This window comes from Rattus norvegicus, chromosome 7, assembly GCF_021556685.1.
Source record: "Rattus norvegicus strain SHRSP/BbbUtx chromosome 7, alternate assembly SHRSP_T2T, whole genome shotgun sequence".
Classification (NCBI taxonomy): Eukaryota; Metazoa; Chordata; class Mammalia; order Rodentia; family Muridae; genus Rattus; species Rattus norvegicus.
In genome coordinates, this window is record NC_141540.1 from 99,665,439 (window position 1) to 99,682,750 (window position 17,312).

General features: G+C 41.0%; 1 protein-coding gene and 1 pseudogene across 3 annotated transcripts in view; both read left to right on the top strand.

Moving 5' to 3' along the window:
- The window catches only part of Fam91a1 (family with sequence similarity 91, member A1), a 39,321-nt gene that overhangs the window by 12,649 nt on the left and 9,360 nt on the right, over positions 1-17,312 (top strand). For all 3 annotated transcript variants that reach the window (XM_087559132.1, NM_001127578.1, XM_087559133.1), the window contains 12 exon segments: positions 3,239-3,345; positions 3,427-3,465; positions 3,876-3,988; positions 4,421-4,536; positions 5,735-5,847; positions 6,113-6,199; positions 7,846-7,978; positions 11,679-11,827; positions 12,938-13,072; positions 13,274-13,387; positions 14,675-14,747; positions 15,425-15,574. In XM_087559132.1, coding sequence (XP_087415258.1) covers positions 3,239-3,345; positions 3,427-3,465; positions 3,876-3,988; positions 4,421-4,536; positions 5,735-5,847; positions 6,113-6,199; positions 7,846-7,978; positions 11,679-11,827; positions 12,938-13,072; positions 13,274-13,387; positions 14,675-14,747; positions 15,425-15,574 — 1,329 coding nt within the window.
- Positions 15,681-16,553, top strand: LOC148004804 (zinc finger CCHC domain-containing protein 9 pseudogene; annotated as a pseudogene).

The following is a 17,312-nucleotide window of genomic DNA, read 5'->3' on the forward strand; positions in this document are numbered from 1 at the left end:
TGGTTATTTATGATTTTAAAAATCACACTGAAGCAATATTTGTGAGAAAGAGTATAAAGGGTCAAATCCCCAAGAATGACTAGGTGTTGAGAAACCGGTGGTGGGTGGCTGATCCCAGAAATACTTCCTCTTGTCAGTGTTGTATCTTGTCAGGTCTAGTGCTGTAGGAAGTCTTGACCTTCCTTTGAGTAGCATATGTGTTACTGGCTGGTTTTGTGTGTCAACTTGACACAAGCTGGAGTTATCACAAAAAAGGAGCCTCGATTGTGGAAATGCCTTGATGAGACCCAGCTGTAAGGCATTTTCTCAACTAGTCAAAGTGGGAGGACCCAGCCCATTGTGGGTGGTGCCGTCCCTGGGCTGGTGGTCTTGGGTTCTAAAAGAGAGCAGGCTAAGCAAGCCAGAGGAAGCAATCCAGTAACATCCATCCATGGCCTCTGCATCAGCTCCTGCTTCCTGACCTGCTTGAGTTCCAGTCCTGACTTCTTTGGTGATGAACAGCAATGTGGAAGTGTAAGCTGAATAAACCCTTTCCTCCCCAACTTGCTTCTTGGTCATGATGTTTGTGCAGGAATAGAAACACTATAAGACGGTATGTTAGGGAGATTCGTTCCCAACCCTGTAACACATTGTGGACCGTATGCTTACGTGAGCTCTGTTTTAAGTTTGGAAAGACAGTTACAAAGGAGGTGAAACACTTATCTAATCTGGGATTGAGGTTGATGATGTAACAAGTAGAGCAGTAGGTTGAATTTGCACTGTTAGCAGGAAATGAGTCTTTGGAGGTAGAGATTGTGGTAGTGGTCTCTTCACCATTGGGATTTGGAAGATTTATTCTAGTCCCTATTCTTACCTGATAAGCTGACTGAACTCATCTGAGATTCCCTCCAAAGTTGGATTAGATTGGATTTGTTCACTTCAGTCTGTTTAACTGCTGACTATTTGAGTACCTCTTTGGTTTGAAGTTCTAATATAGCCCCAGCTAGCCTTGAACTTGTATGTAGCTGAGGTTTGCTTTAAATTACTCACCCTCCTGCCTCTGCCTCATATATGCCACCACCACACCCAGCTTTGTAATAGCACTTCAGTCTGTTGGAGTGAGCGGAGGAGGGCTGAATTCCCTGTAGTGATAGAGTCTGCTGTGGTTCCCTCAACACTTAGCAGTTGGGTAGTGCAGGCAGATGTAGCCTTTGTAGCTGCTGGACTGGACTCAGCCTGCTTGCTAGCATGCCACCTCTCTTGGCTGGTCCTCTATTTGGAAGAACCCACAAAGTTGGCAACTTGGAGCCCATCAGATTCTGCATGAAACCCTGGCAGGCTATTTCAGGGGAGGCATTCCAGATGGTCTGCCAAGATGCAGCACTGTGGATGTGGAGCACTTGAGTTTGGAGGAAGGAGTGCTCTTAGCGGTGCTTTGGAGGACTCCAGTGTTAATGCACTTAGAGAAACACTGTTTTATTCTCAGGGAACTTCATACAACATGTCTTGATTCTATTCACCCTTCAGCTCTGCCCAGATCACCTCTCTTTCCCTCCTCCACTTCTTGCTTTTTTTTTTTCTTAAAAAAAAAAAAAAAGAACGTCTCATAGTAGATGTCCTGGTGTTTTGGCTCTTAGAGTCTTTTTTTTTTCTATGTGTATATTTTAATGCTTCAGTGCCTATATTTTTCTTTCTTTTAAAAAAAGGTACTTAAAGAATATATCATTGAAAAATTATATAATATACATACATAAAATTCTGAATAACTTGTCAAATCTGTAGTTTGCCTGGAATGTAGTTTTATATTTGAGATGAAATAATGATTCCATTCATTGTATTTGGATGACCAGTATCTTTTATTTAAAAATATTTTTATTATGTATTTACATGTACTGTGCATATTCTGTGTATGCACATAAGCCTGGAGCTGGAGTTACAAGGAGCTATAAGCTGTCTGATGAGGGTGTTGGGGTTGAACCTGAGTCTGCAAGAACAGTACATGTTTGCAACCACCAAGTCACCCCTCCAGCCCATGGCCAGTGCACACCCACAGCTTAGGCTGGAATTTAGTTCATACTTTTATATTAAATTAATACATATTAGAAACTGATTTTATGTCTCTATAAGGAGTTTTCCCATCCTATTATTCAGATGTAAATTATATATTGAAATTTCTAACTTCTTAGTACCTTGGTATCTCCAAGGAAGGGAAATTATAATACTATACAACCTGTAGGGCTAAAAGATGGGATGATGAATGTAATGTACTTGGCAGGTGCTCAGCACCCAACCAGTATTCATTCAGGAAATGCTTGAACACAGCAGTACTGTAGGATAAGAATTAACTTATTCTAAAGTTAATTTCTAAAAAGAAACCTTTGCTTTTTATTATTGGTGGCCTGTGTGCTCCACTTGTCTGTAAAATTTCATTTTTTACATTTCACAGTGTGTATGTGAGTGCATGTTGCGGTGTTCGTGTGGAAGGAAGTCAGAGCACAGGTTTTAGGAATCTAATTCTCTTCTGCCATGTAGGGGTGTAGGGGCACTAAGTGTAGGTTGTTGGACTTGCCATTGGGTGCCTTCACTCATCCATTTTGCTGGCCCTTTCCTAGGATAATTTGAAGGGATGCAGACCCACGGAAGGGCGTGAACAAAAGCACACCCTTTACTGTTTACTAGGCAGAACTTGCTGCTAAATCAGATGAAAGCATTTGGACAGGAGAGAGAGAGCTTGAGTATGAATGGATACCTTGTGTGCTGGTCTTGACCTCTGGACCCTGAGGAAGAGCAGGCGTTAGTAACCTCTGCAGACTGGTTTCTTCTCAGGGTAGAGAGAGATGGGGGAGAATGGCAGTGAGCCAGCTTTCCTCCACTTGTTCCCGAGGGGTTATTAGCTCTTTCCAGCAGTCCTTGGCCGGCAGGCATCAAAAGCACACGTATCTCAAGCCTTCTGAGGCTCAGCCCCGCCCTCATGTGTTTTCCTAAGTCTGTACTGCCTAGTATTCCCTTTGTCTCGGTAATGGAGAGTTTCTTGTGAACCTTTAGACAGCTCTGTGTAGATGATGGTGTATGTGTCCTTAACTGTGGGGACTTTGAAAGGTTGCTTAACTGTGGGGATTTTGAAAGGTTGCTATGGAGTGGATGAAATGCATAAAAGTTGTATTCAGTTTCTGAATGATTTCTCTTTTTGCATAGGCATTTGAGTTATACTTTGTTGTTTTATGAAACCCAGTACTGAGAAAGTTTTTGTTTATTTCAGTTCCTCCTCTGGAAGGTTTTGTAATGAATCGGGTACAAGGTGATTATTTCGAAACCCTACTCTATAAGATATTTGTGTCAATAGATGAGCACACTAATGTTGCAGAGGTAAGTGTGGCAAAAGTATTCTTGAGAAGACTTACTGAGAATGCTGAGAACGGAACAGTAATTTTCAGTTTTGTTTTCTAGCTTGCTAATGTTCTTGAGATAGACTTATCGCTGGTAAAGGTATGACTCTTTTAACCTTCTATGTGTAATGTGAGTACTGGGTGGATTTTGCTAGTTGATTTTTATCTTGATACATTACTGATCCTAATTGGCTGCTCGAGGGAGTCTCCATGGTAAAGGAACGGTTGCAGAGAAAGAAGGGGCAAGATGAGAAGCCCTGAGTCTGTTTTCCACCAGGCAGAATGGACCAGAGCACTCACATTAATGTGGGCAGCAGGAAGCAGCCTGGTCAGTATCTTGTTAAGGCCGCAGCTCTGGCCTCATTAGAAGAGGATCTAGGGACAGCAGTCCTGGCTTGGACTGTTCTGTCTGTGAGGAACGGAAACGCTGGCATTAGTCTTGTACGGTATTTTTCTCTTCAAATAGTCTGATGTCTGTTTTAATGCTAATTTTCCTTCCATTCCTTTCAGAATGCTGTTTCAATGTATTGCCGATTGGGCTTTGCCCATAAGAAGGGACAAGTAATAAACTTGGACCAACTTCATTCATCATGGAAGAACGTTCCATCTGTGAACAGATTAAAGTAATTCATTTATCCCGTATGACAGTTTCCTTTTGAAAAGAATTTTTACATGCAGAAAGTTTTTTAGTTCACTCTGCCTATGGAGGTGGATCCTGAATCCTAGTGTCTCAGTCATCTGGGTATGATTCATCTTCTGTATAATCTGATGGAAACTAAGGACGCTTTGTTTAAGGAAAAAGCACATACGGTATTTTATAAAATTTAGAAGACCTTGGATTCCCTGAAGCCTGTGCTTGAGTTTTGGTCACAGTGCTCTCTGTGTATGGCCAGAGCAGTTTGAGAACTCATCTCAGTTTCAGACTTAGGCCTTGGTTTATGTTATGTTCTTGGTTATGTTTGGTCGTTCGCAGTTGTAAGTACCAACCTCAGTAGCTATGTTCAGGTGGGATAATTTATGTGGCTTTTAAAAATGAATGTATTCTTCATTAACAGGAGCACGTTAGACCCACAAAAGATGCTCTTATCATGGGATGGTGGGGAAAGTAGGAGTCCTGTGCAAGAAGCCTCTTCTGCTACTGACACAGATACAAATAGTCAAGAGGATCCAGGTTAGCAACTCAGTTTAACTTAGAGTCTGTCTGTTGGTCTGCCATATGTCCAGATGCAGCCCTACATCTCCTTTATAGCTCTCTCTTTAGGCTTCTTATTTGGTATGCAGTCTGGGACCTTACCAACGCTGTCAGAGCCTGGCAGGTATACGATAAATAAGAACATGGTATTTGCCACCTACAAATTAAGTTGAGGCAGGAGGTGATGGAGTATAACCCCCAAAACATAAACAGTTGAAGTGTTTGGGGATGCAGAACCAAATAAAAATTCTAACCTTTGACTTCAGGAAGAGGCTGTGGTTAGCGTGGCTGTGAGTTCAGGGGTCATTGAGAAAAGGCCATGTTAGCCAAAGAGAACGTGTGACTCAGCCCAAAGGGAGACGTGCAGGGTTAATGCTGAGGGCAGTAGGAACCTGGGATGGCCTTTCTCCTGTTCTGCCTGACACACAGGTCACACACTGAGAAACATGGGCCTGTTGGTAGTGCTTATTGATCTGATGATTACCAAGGATTATTATTTATAGTTTTCAAGGAAATTAGCTGTGCTCATTGGCTTTTCTGTTGCTCTGATAAAACACCAATACCAAAAGCAACTTGAGGAGGAAAAGGGTTTATTTGAGCTTACAGCTGACAGCCCATTACAGCCCATTGTGAAGAGAGGCCAAGGCAGACCTGTGAGGCAGGAGTCTGCCAGCAGGAATTCAGGCAGACCCCTGAGGGAGTGCTGCTTACTGTTTACTCCCGAGGCTCATGCTCCTTTCTCATACTTCCAGGGCCATTTGCTCAGGGGAGGCGCCCACCACAGGGAGCTGGGCCTCCAACATCAATCCTTAATCATGAAAATGCCTCACTGACATGCCTTCAGGCTGGTCTTACCGTCCCCCTTCTTCAGTGATCCTGGCTTGTGTCAGATTGATTTGACAAACTAGCACATCAACACAAAGCTAAATGCCTTTTACATTTTTTTTTAAATGGTACATACCTATAATCTTAGTACCAGGGAGCTAAATGCAGGAAGATTGGAATTAAGGCCAGTGTGTGCAGTAGAGTGAGGCCCTGATGCAAAAACACTTGATGTCTTAAGACCACGGTATTGCTTATATTTAATTAAGTTTGTTTGCTGAAGCAAAACTATTTCAGACGATAAGCAAAGAAGGCTTTCATTGACTTGATTGCATATTCTATTTTTTTCTTTCAGCTGACACGGCCAGCGTCAGCAGTTTGAGTCTGTCCACTGGGCACACAAAACGAATTGCATTCCTATTTGACTCAACTCTTACTGCATTCTTAATGATGGGAAACCTTTCACCAGTAAGTCCAGTGCTTGTGGGTGTAATGATGTTTAAAGTAAGATGAGATATACAATCATTGCTGCTGTGTAAATGTGTCCTTGTGTTTAGAACAAGTCCTGAAAGCAGCCAGCTGGGTCACATTCCTCTGACAGTGTGAGTCTCAGTGAGGAGCGAAGCAGATGCTCATGTTGCTGTCTTTCAGTTGTGATGTGTTAGAGAGCATAATAAATATTGTTAGCATAAAAAAGGAAAAGCGTGGCTTAATAATCTGCTTCTTTTTGCAGAACTTGAAAAGCCATGCAGTCACCATGTTTGAAGTGGGCAAACTCTCAGATGAGTCTCTGGACAGCTTCCTTATAGAACTAGAGAAGGTCAGTGCCCTAGGGCAGCATGGCTGGAACCTTTCCTACTGCTTGTGATGGCAGCCCTACCGATGTATATGCACCTTGTCCTCTGTCTTGGAATATCCCTGCTTCTTCCGGACTCTACCCTGTCTTCTCCTATGGTGCTGCTTAGACATCAGCACAGTGATCGTAAGGCGACGTGACTAACTCCTAATGAGATTTGATATATTGAGAAATGGGGTATAGACATCTTAGTCTGTGGAACATCTTTAATCTTTTCTAACTGTTTATTCTTTTTTAATGTGATATGACTGAGGTAAGCTCTGAGGCTGTTCTATTTAGGTTTTTGTTTCTTTTGTTTTTAATGTGGAACAGTGTTCCTGAGTACTGTATTTATGCCCACTGTTCTTATTCCTGTTAGCACCTTGATGTGAGCTGTGTTTGCTTTACCCACTCCCTCCCTTCACTGAGTAAGCCTAGTACCATGCACTGGTGCTTTTCTTCACTGCGTTTCATCCTGTCCTCTTTTCTTTGTATTCCGTTTGTCAGATCTGCAACTTAGCTAATAGTTTAGGTAGGTGGTTATGAATTTTATACATTAAATGTTTCATTTAGAGGATTTGTAGTGATTTTGTAATTTCTTTGTCATAAATAAATAGGTTTTTATTTTACTATTCCATAGGAATTTTATATTCATTAGTGTAAAACATATATGAAATAATACTGTTGTAATAAATATTTGATGTCAGTTGGGAGTTTCTATCCTTCTGGTGATCATTCAGTTCAGATAAAAGACATAATTTTTTATATTTATATACTAATTTTAGAAATGTAATATTTATAGTGCACTAGAGCTAGGCAGATATCTACCCTCTAAGCTATTAAAATCTACTTCCTTATTTATAACACTGAGTTATAATTTGTCACATTCCTTGTGGGCAGCTCTTAACTCCAATTGACCAGTCCTCATGGCCATTTCTCATGACTTACCTGTTCTATGGCTTCTTTTTTTTCCCACCTTCTCTCCTCACCCCCCATTCAGGGTTCTCCTCAGAACCCAAGCCTGGGAACCAAAACTCTGCCTACCTCTCTTTTTCCCAGCTACAGGCTGTAGGCATCTTTATTCAACCGGTAGTTCTAAATTAAGGAGCAAGATCCCATAGCATCTCTTGGTGTACGTGTGGATTCTCTTGTCCTGGGTAACCTTTTGGACCAATATTTAGCATTAACAGTAAAGAGCAGCAGACCAGACCTCAGCATAATACAGAACACTTGCTTCGTGTTTGTAATTCTCACCCCTATTCTTCCAGATGCTGTGCTAGTTATGGGTTTTCTGTCTTACTGTACACTTGATGTCCTGATCTGATTATTCTTGTTCTACTCTGTGGATGAAGCTGACCTGGCTTTGGAACTTCCCCTCTTTGAATCATACAGGGACACAGAGCGTAAACGTGTGCTCCGCGGTAGTTCACTCAGTTGTTAGAGTTGTTCTACTTGGAGTCCTCCTCCCATCTTAGGAGGTGACGGGAACTTTCTCAAAATCATTTCCTGGGAATTCTGTTTTTATTTTTGTTGTTGTTATTTTTAATGTATTTATACCTGTGTTACATGATTATTAGGATGAATAGTATGAGAGTGGTATTTTAAAAACAATCTGTTTTCTCTTGGTTTAGGTTCAGAGCACTGGTGAAGGAGAAGCACAGAGATACTTTGACCATGCACTTACTCTGAGGAACACTATTCTCTTTCTTCGTCATAATAAAGATCTGGTAGCTCAGACCTCTCAGCCAGACCAGCCCAACTATGGTATGGAAATATACTGGATTGTGAAGACACGACAGTGACCTTCTTTTCAAGAATTGAAGCAGGCCATGTACCTCATTCCATCAGCACATGTTTTCAGACATGGAGCTGGCAGCCTGTTCTCTGAGAACCGTGTCAGCTGTTTCTCACCGTCTTTCACCCTCTTCCTTTCTTCTCCTGTACTAGTAACATTTGTTCAGTCTGACAGGACTGACAGAAAGGTTATAGGAGTACTTAGTCATGAAGCTGTTAGACTGGGCAGCTCAGTAGATGGCCAGCACAGAATGAACACAGTGCACACTTCATAGTCATATTGTCTGGATTTTTCTTTATTATTTTTCTTTATTTATATTTTCCCTTACATGACTTTTGGGTATGTATTATGGTATCTGGTGTTGCTGTATGTGTGGACGTGTGTTTCTCTGTGTCTGTATGCTTTTCCTTCTTTTAATTTGTTTCATCCTATTCCAGTTTGATTGTATTTTATTTTGTTATTATTTTAAGATGCCTGTTTGCATACTAATGAGATAGAGAAAGAAAGGATTTAGTCTTGGGTGGGTAGAGAGGTGGGGAGGCACACTAGTCAGAATATATTCTATGAAAACAACCTATTTTCAATAACAAAAAGACATCTTTTCATTATGGTCAATGTAAGTTTGTAATTTGGTACCTTGACTTTGGAAACATTTAGAAGCTAATCTATATTTATAGATGAGTAATCATAGTCGTAAAAGTCTTAGAAAGTGCTCCAGTCACTTGGAACTCTAGATTTCGTAGTTCCCTGCCCTAATGTACATTAAATGTATTTTGTAATTGACATTAATAACCCTGGCTTTTACCTGAAGGTTGGGAATCCCCTCATCCATTTGTGTTTTAGAAAAGACTTTAAGGACCATCCTTTTTCCACACAGTTTTCATGAAATTTCTGTGTTCTCTCCCTGTTCATATCTGACAAGGCAGAAACAGCCTCTGAGTTCTCTCCCTTTGCCTCACAAATGGTTGGTTGAATTTGCCTCTCATCTGATTGGTCAGAATAAGATGCTTGTTAGTCAGACTGTAGGTAGGAATCTTTGCAGATTCCAGGCCCCCAAAGTTCTTGCTGAGTGACACCTTACAGTAGAATGTCTCCAGTCTGTTCCGCACCCTGTGTTACCATGCCACTTCTCACATGACTTGTTTCTGCCCCATGTGTCGTCCACTTTCCACTGTAACCATATGCCATGCTCCCAATCTTATTTATCAAAATCTTTCCTAAATACCAAGACGAAGTTTTTGTTAAGTTCTCTTATAAGTGTCTTTTGTACAGTTCCTCACTGTGCAGCTGAAATCTCTTTGGTCTTTATAAGGGAGTCTGCCTCCTCTCCTTTCCCGTCTGTGAACCAGGTACTGTTCCTCCTGTCAGTATATCTGTCTTATACTAGCTCATAGGCCGTAAGCTCTAGAATAGGACTCTCAGATTTTGAGAACAAGAGTAATCTCTCAGCGTAGAATTTGGGGATCAGTTGTTTATCACAGCCTTCTGTCATGTCTGCCCACCCTGTTGCTGGTCAGTAACGTTAATATCCTTCCCTCATGCTGCTCTCTTTCAAGGGTGGGCTCCAGCCTAGGAAGAGTATTATATTTAATCATGTTTCTTTTATTCTCTTTATTCTGTAACAAATTCATGTTTGCTTGGTTGCTTATTTATTTTTAATGCCATTCTTAGTGTTCAAAAGCACTATATCCCACGTCTGTTGGTTTGTATGCATATTTCTCATCTTAGGGCATGCTGTTCCTTACAGATAGGCTGTGGCTTGTTCCTGTCTGGATACCATACAAGTGGTGCTCTGATTTCCTGAGGATTTGGTGTCTGGATTCATGCTGTTCATCTTCCTCTTGCTGCTGATATTAATTTGGTCACCCAAATTAATTTCTCCATGATACCGCACTATAGAGGAAATCTGTGGGAGATACTTTAAGACCTTGCCCTGGGATTTAGCATCAGCAGTGGCTCTTTCTCAACTGTAGTTGTTGCAAACTAGTCACGCTCTCTTCTCTAGCATCGCCTCTGTGTTATTAGCAGTCTCTTCAAGTGACTTGTCATTTCTGTCTCAGTTGTTTCTGTGCTCTAGTTGCCTCATTTTACCTTCAAACTGTTCTCTGTCTCCTTGTGACTTGACCCCATTTTCCCCCAACAATATCTTATTTTGTGCGTATTAAGCAGTCTCCTAGGAATCGACTTTATTTTTCTGGGCACTGTATGAGAGATCAGGATCTTGGTGCTAGCTATGCTGGGAGCATCTTGGGCCTTTGAGCAGGCTGTACACTTCTTTAGATGCATTCTTTCATGAAGGGGAAGTGGCCCACAGGACCTGTTAAGTTAGTTTCAATCTTAAACACCTCCTTTATAGACCAATAGGACTAAGGTGTTTGTGTGCATGTGCGTGGGTGTGCATACATGTGTGAGTGTGGTATTGATGTGTCAGTTGTACATATGGAGGTTAGAGGGCATTTTTCAAGAGTCAGTTCTATTCTGGCTTTGTGGGCTCTGGGGATCAGACTCAGGTAGTCAGGCTTGTGCAGCAGGTACTGCTCATTACCTGCATAGCTTCTCTCTGCCCCTGGAGAGCAATAGGATGGGATGGATAGTTTCCAGAGGATAGAGGATAGTGGTTGCTTAAAATGCATGCTGAATTCTTGCTTTATAGACCAGCAAATTAGAGCACAAATTTCTAACTGAGGGATGCTTACCTCTATGCTAGAATCAGATCTAAGGTGTGATTTTCTCTAGAGCAGTGGTTCTCAACCTTCTAATGCTGTGAACCTTTAATACAGTGCCTCATGTTGTGATGACCCCCCAACCATAAAATTATTTTTGTGTCCACTTCATAACTATAATTTTGCTATCATGCATCGTAACATAAATATCTGTTTTTTGATGGTTTTAGGCAACCCCTGTGAAATATCACTCAGCCCCCTGAAGAGGTTTTGACCCACAGGTTAAGAACCACTGCTCTAGAGATTGCCATCGGGGGAGGGGGGGACACAGCTTTCCTTGACACTTTGGCATCTTGACACTTGGTTGTCAGAACACACTGCAGAGCACTTGGGATGGGAATGGAGTGAAGTGAGAGTCAGAAGAGGCGCTCCTCCAGGAGAGCACAGCCTTCAGTCTAGACCCAAGCTTCCAGTCTTAACAGTGTCCTGTTGGAAATGTGGTCTCTTAGCAGTTATTGTACCTTTGAAAACAGTAAATCTTGATACAGCACGCTCAGGGCCTGTGCAGTCTGCACATGTCCTCTGCATAGTACATATGACCTAGAGTTTGTATGGGACTCCCGAGCGTGCAGATGGGTAGATTTCTGATTCTCCTCTTTTTGGCTCTTTTTTTTTTTTTTTTTTTTTTTTTTTTTTGGTTTTAATGTGATTTTTTTTTTGGTTTTATTATATTTTTTATTATATTTTATTATTATTATTATCCCTTGGAAGCCTGTTCTTTTCTAATGAAAGACGAAAAGTGAGTGAATCCAGAAGGGAGGCAGGTAGGGAGGAACTTCAGAGGAATAGAAGTAATAGAAACTGTAATATTATGTGAGAAAAGAATCTGTTTATAATTAAAGACAAAAATAATGTCTTAAGGCAGTGATCAACAGCTTATCTTCAACACTTTTGTTTCACATGGTCAATTTGTTATGTCCTGTGTGTGTGCTTTGTTATAACTCAGGTTTTCCCCTGGATCTCTTACGCTGCGAAAGCCTTCTTGGTTTGGACCCAGCAACTTGTAGCAGAGTTCTAAACAAAAACTACACACTGCTTGTGTCTATGGCTCCTCTTACCAATGAAATCCGTCCAGTCAGCAGCTGCACTCCTCAGGTAATAACTCACTTAGAGGCTTCAGATGGGAGTGTGGTCATTTCATTGAGGAAACTGGCCTGTTTTCTCTTGTAAGATGCTGTCACATTCAAATTGTTAAGTGTATATTTAGCTTGTATATCACTAAGTAACTCGTGACACCTTAGATTAAAAATGTATTCATATGAAATACTTTAAGAGAACATTTTGAATGTTCTGGAATGAGAGTTTGGATAAATTTAAGAGAATAGCAGATATTTCAAAAAAGTGTAATGCTAAGTTAGGTGAGAAGAAAAGATGGGCTTTGCAAGCTAGCAGTTACTAGGTAACCATAGGGTTTGTTCAAATGACTATGGTGTTTTGTATAATCAGCAAGGAAGATGTACAGTGGTCCATCCATCCTGGATTCCTGAATGTGCAGGGCTCGGGGATTGAGAAGGGAGGAAGGGATTTAGGTACCGAGTTTGTTATTGCTCTCCGTGGGCTCTAGTTGCCTCGCATCATTCATCCTTAGGACAAAGTCCTTGTCTGGTGTCAACAAGAATGGAACTAGATTTTTACAAAGCTTTTGTACAATACTTTACATCCCTTCCATTTAACTCAGTGCTTTTGCCTAGTAGAAACAATCTGTGAGCTGTCTGCACAGGTGGGAAAATGGATGAAGGGGACATCATCTTTCTTTTGAAAAGCAACACGTGATAGTAATGACTGCTGCTCTATGTGGAAGTTGTTAGCCAGGCACTACTTTCAACCCTTACAGCACCTTACAGCACCTTCATGTGGTACATCCTTTCGTGAGCTTCTGTGGATGGAGCAAATGGGCAGGCATAGAGTGTAAGAACCGTTGTAAAGGTGATATGGCTGAAGGGGTGAAACCTAGACTCAGACCTGGGGAGTCCGATTTAAAGTTCAGTCTCTTAATAGTGCAGAACTACATCTTAATCCCAGTGTGAAGACAAAACTATTTTACTGGATTAATTAGCATTTACCTTCATAAGGGTAACAGCAGTTAAAATATGTATGAAGCAGTTAAAGTATATATTCACTAATTAGAAGATTATATTGGTTATTTATGAAATTTGACTATTTAGATAAAATTATAGCTTTATCTTGCTTCTTTTATGGTTATAGCATATTGGACCAGCTATTCCAGAAGTCAGTTCTGTCTGGTTTAAATTGTATATTTACCATATCACTGGGCAAGGACCACCATCTCTCTTATTGTCCAAAGGCACAAGACTTCGGAAACTGCCAGATATATTCCAGGTATGTGTGAGAGGCTTTCTCCTCTTTTGTTCCAGTCTATTCTGTTAAGGATTGACCTCAGGGCCTCATACACGTTGGTCAAGCCCTGTGAGCTATTTGGGGGGGGGGGGGGGGCACAGAAATTGCTATGCAGAATTAGGTAACTTTTGTAATTTTCCCTTCTTTCAAAGTGCCATTTCATGTTACTCATCTTTCCAATAGGGTTATGATCGGTTACTCATAACCTCTTGGGGCCATGATCCTGGGGTCGTTCCTACGTCAAATGTGCTCACGATGCTGAACGATGCTCTAACACATTCTGCAGTGCTAATTCAGGTATGTGTTGTCTCTTGAAACAAATTAAATTAGGTTTTATCACTTACATTGCATTGTCCAGATGCAACTGATTAGCTCAAAGTTGAGGGATAATGAATGACTTGGGTCTCAGTGAGTAGCAGGGCAAAGTGGACTGAATTTGGACTCAGCATTTCAGTAGAAGCCACACTGTTAACTCTGCAACATTTTTTTGTTTTTTAAACTAGCTTTATCAATCTGTAATTTATATGGCACAATTAAGCAGTTTAAATAGTACAATTCAGTGGTTTTTAGTTTACTTACAGATTTGTATAGCTATCAGCATACCCCACGGTAGAATATTTTTATCCCCTCAGCAGTGAATCCTGTACTGTTTAATTATCTATTTTCTCTTCATCCTCTCATTCCTCAGTAACATTACTGTCTCTACATTTGCACAGCTTTACATTACATTACATATATAATGTGCTGGGGTTTTGGACATATTGATTACCAAGTATTAGGAAGGCAGTTGAAAATAATCTGAAAATCAAGTGAGAGACTACAGGAGAGAGGTGACTGAAGCCTTGGCATGCATATAGATGGAAGTTGAATCCTTAAGAGAATGCCATTAGTCAGGGACAATATGTGGTACTCATAGAGATAGGAGGTGACAAGCATTGGATGTGCTGGACAGGGCCTCTAGTTACACTGTCCCAACTCACATCTTGGTTTCAGTATTAATGTTTGTCTTGGAAAAGATAAATAACTTCTTTGAATTTCAGTGTCCTTAGCTGTCAGTTGGAGATAACAGAAGCCACCATCTTTCTCAGGTTGTTGAAGAAATTGGTTAAGATGGATAATTGGCTTAAAATGCTTTGCACTGTGCCTGACCGAGGGGCAGGCTGTAAGGATGGCATGTGTGGTCCTAATGGGCTGAGAGAGCTGTGAGCGCTGCTTCTCTTGCTACTGTTGTGCATTGATCACTTACTCCTTTTGAGTGTCTGTTTTCCTTCACTACACAGTGAGGAGGATTGCCTAGGTCCATTTATGGCTGAGCTATGAGACCGTGTACTTCAGTCCTTACTTGGCTTAAGCCTGTCTGATTTGCCTATTAGCCTTCTTAGTTTTTTCTTTTCATATGTCCAGTTTGAAGAATATTGTCCAAGAAGTTAATAAACATTTGTCATTCCTTGATGAAAAAGAGAAGCAAAATTACAAAGGGCGTTTGAGTATGGTGGAGTGTACCATGATGTGGCACCTGCTATTTCAGTCACCGGAAGTGCTGGTCCTCACTCACCTTTCTACTTGCATTTCTTCTGTTTGTAGGGACATGGTTTGCATGGGGTAGGAGAGACTGTCCATATACCCTTTCCATTTGATGAAGCAGAGCTCCAAGGAGGTACACTGGATTCTATTCATTTGATTTTTATCCTTATTCCTGTCAGTAATTGGTGGAAAATGACAGGGAGTGAGTTCTTGACACTTTTAAATTCTGTGTTTTTACTCTTTTGCATAAAGAATTGATTGAAAGTAGTTTTCAGTTGCATGACTTTTCTGCCAGTGAATTGTTAGACAACCAATTCTAACCTTTTAAAGAATACTGGTGTGCATTAGAGATGAAGAGAGTAAATGCTTTTAGTAGCTTCCCTTGATTGATTGTTGGTTTATTTGAAGAATGAGAGAGAAAACAAACCATCAGAGTAATTTATGTTTACAAAGTTTAACATTCTTTTTCATAGAACTCAAGGCAAGATTTGTGATGTGTGTGTTTGCATGCGTGCGTGCGTGCGTGCGTGCGTGCGTGCGTGTGAAATGGCCTTGTTCTCTTATCCTTTAAGTCTTTTTAAATGCTGAGGACAAAATGTTTGTTCTCCTGAAGATGGCAGATACTGTGGTCTTGAGAGCTCTTAAGAGCTGATTAATGGGGGCTCATGTGAAGCTGTCCTTAGGTTTCATCATTGTAGTCGGTCTGATTTAACATGTAAAAGAATTTTAAGAATAGTAAAATATACATTAGCTTTTGGTATTGTTATATGATAAGACTTCATTAATATGGTGTTATTGGTTTGTTCCTAGAGTTTACCCGGGCCAGCATGGGTGTTCATAAAGCATTGCAGATTCTGAGGAGCAAAGTGGACTTGCAGCATTTCTGTGGCTATGTCACCATGTTGAATGCTTCTAGCCAGCTTGCAAGTAGAAAGCTCAGTGACGCTTCTGATGAGAGAGGTCAGTCACTGATTGGGTCTCTGGTTAGAATAGCTGGTTTGAGTCTAGCATTGCCTCTGTGTGTAAACCACAGCAAACCTTTGTTGTCCTGCTGTCACTTAATAGTTTTCATTGAAGGGATAAGAATATGACCCTGGAGTGCTCTGGAGGACTCAGACAGGGTTAGTTAAGTACCTCTGATCCAACCATGACCAAGTGGGCTAGAGTTACCACCTCAGAGGGTAAGAGACCCTAGTCAGCAACACCATGGGAGGACACGAAGAAGGAATCTGTGGAGAGGCAATGTCAAATCAGTGGGCGGTCCCTTAGAAACAATGCACCTCAAGCAAAATGCAAAAAGAGCCAAAAGAAAAAAGTATTTGAATGAAGATGTGAATGGATTCATGGAATACCTGAAAGAGCTCCCAGGCGCTTCACAATGGACAGCTGATAGTAGCCGACAGCCAGGAAGGAAGGGGAGAAATTGCAGTGGCCTTAAAAAAGGAAGGAAGGAAGGAAGGTGGCAAAGAAGAATGCAATGGTGTTCCCATTGTCGACAACCTGGCCATGGAATCTCTGACTGCCCAGCTGTGCTAGAGAGTCAGGACATGGACACCGGCATCTGTTACTGCTACACAGAGCATGAGATGCTGAAGATGATGTAGACCCTGCGCGTGGTGAATTTCCTTTTGCAAAATGTTTTGTCTGTGGAAAAATGGGACACGTGTCCAGATCCCGCCCTGATAACACCAGAGGAGTCTGGAGCATTTTAAGAAAGATTGCCTGGAAAATCAGAACTCAGATTGAATCATCACAGTTGGTCCTGGTCATAGGGAATGAGTGCAGACTACAAAGTTGTTCTGGATGTGCTCAAACCACAGAAACCTGAAACAAAAGTACCCAAAGTAGTTAATTTTTGATAAGAATTGCTACACTTGCTAAGTACCATCTCAGGGTTACTTTTCAGAGTAGGCTTTTAGAAATTAAAGCTGGACACATCTGGAGGCAAGCTTGTATTATAGACACGACTCTGACCTTGATGGGAGCCAGACTGCCTACAATCTATCTATCAAGGAGTACAGGGTGATTAATTATACTCTATAGAGGTGTGTGTGTGTGGGGGGGTCTGTCTGTCTGCCTGTGTATCTGTCTATATTTGAAATAGATTCTATGTAGCCCAGGTTGGCTTCAGACTAATAACCCTGCTTCAGCGTCCAGAGTACTGAGATTACAGGCAGTGTGCCTAAGAACATATTTTAGCAGATGGAACTTAGAAATAAACAAGTGCCTCTATACCTGATTGTGGCACTTATCGCTATAAATGTAAATTATGAATCAAAACTGACCCCTTAACAAAGTACATGCCTTTCAGCTTGTGAGTAAATAAATATTTTGTTACATGCTTTTAAAAAAGAAAGAATATGACCCTGGGTTAGCTTTAGAACTGCTGTTCACTCAGCCTTTTACCATTGCATCTATGTTCATAGGTTTTGAGTCAAATTAGCCTTAAGGAGTATAATTTCAAAACTCCTGCCATTTTAACATCCCCAAATTAGACTTAATAGTTTACAGATTCCATGAATTAGACTTTGGAAGTAACTCTCATTCATTTCTTTCCCTCCCTCTTCTTGTAAAAGCAAATTATTTTTATTTTATGTGTGCATGTGTGTATACACTATAGCCAGAAATAGTATTGGTTTCTGTGGAATTGGGTTTGAAGCAATTGTGAGTCTCTGTGTAGATGCTGGGACTCCAACAT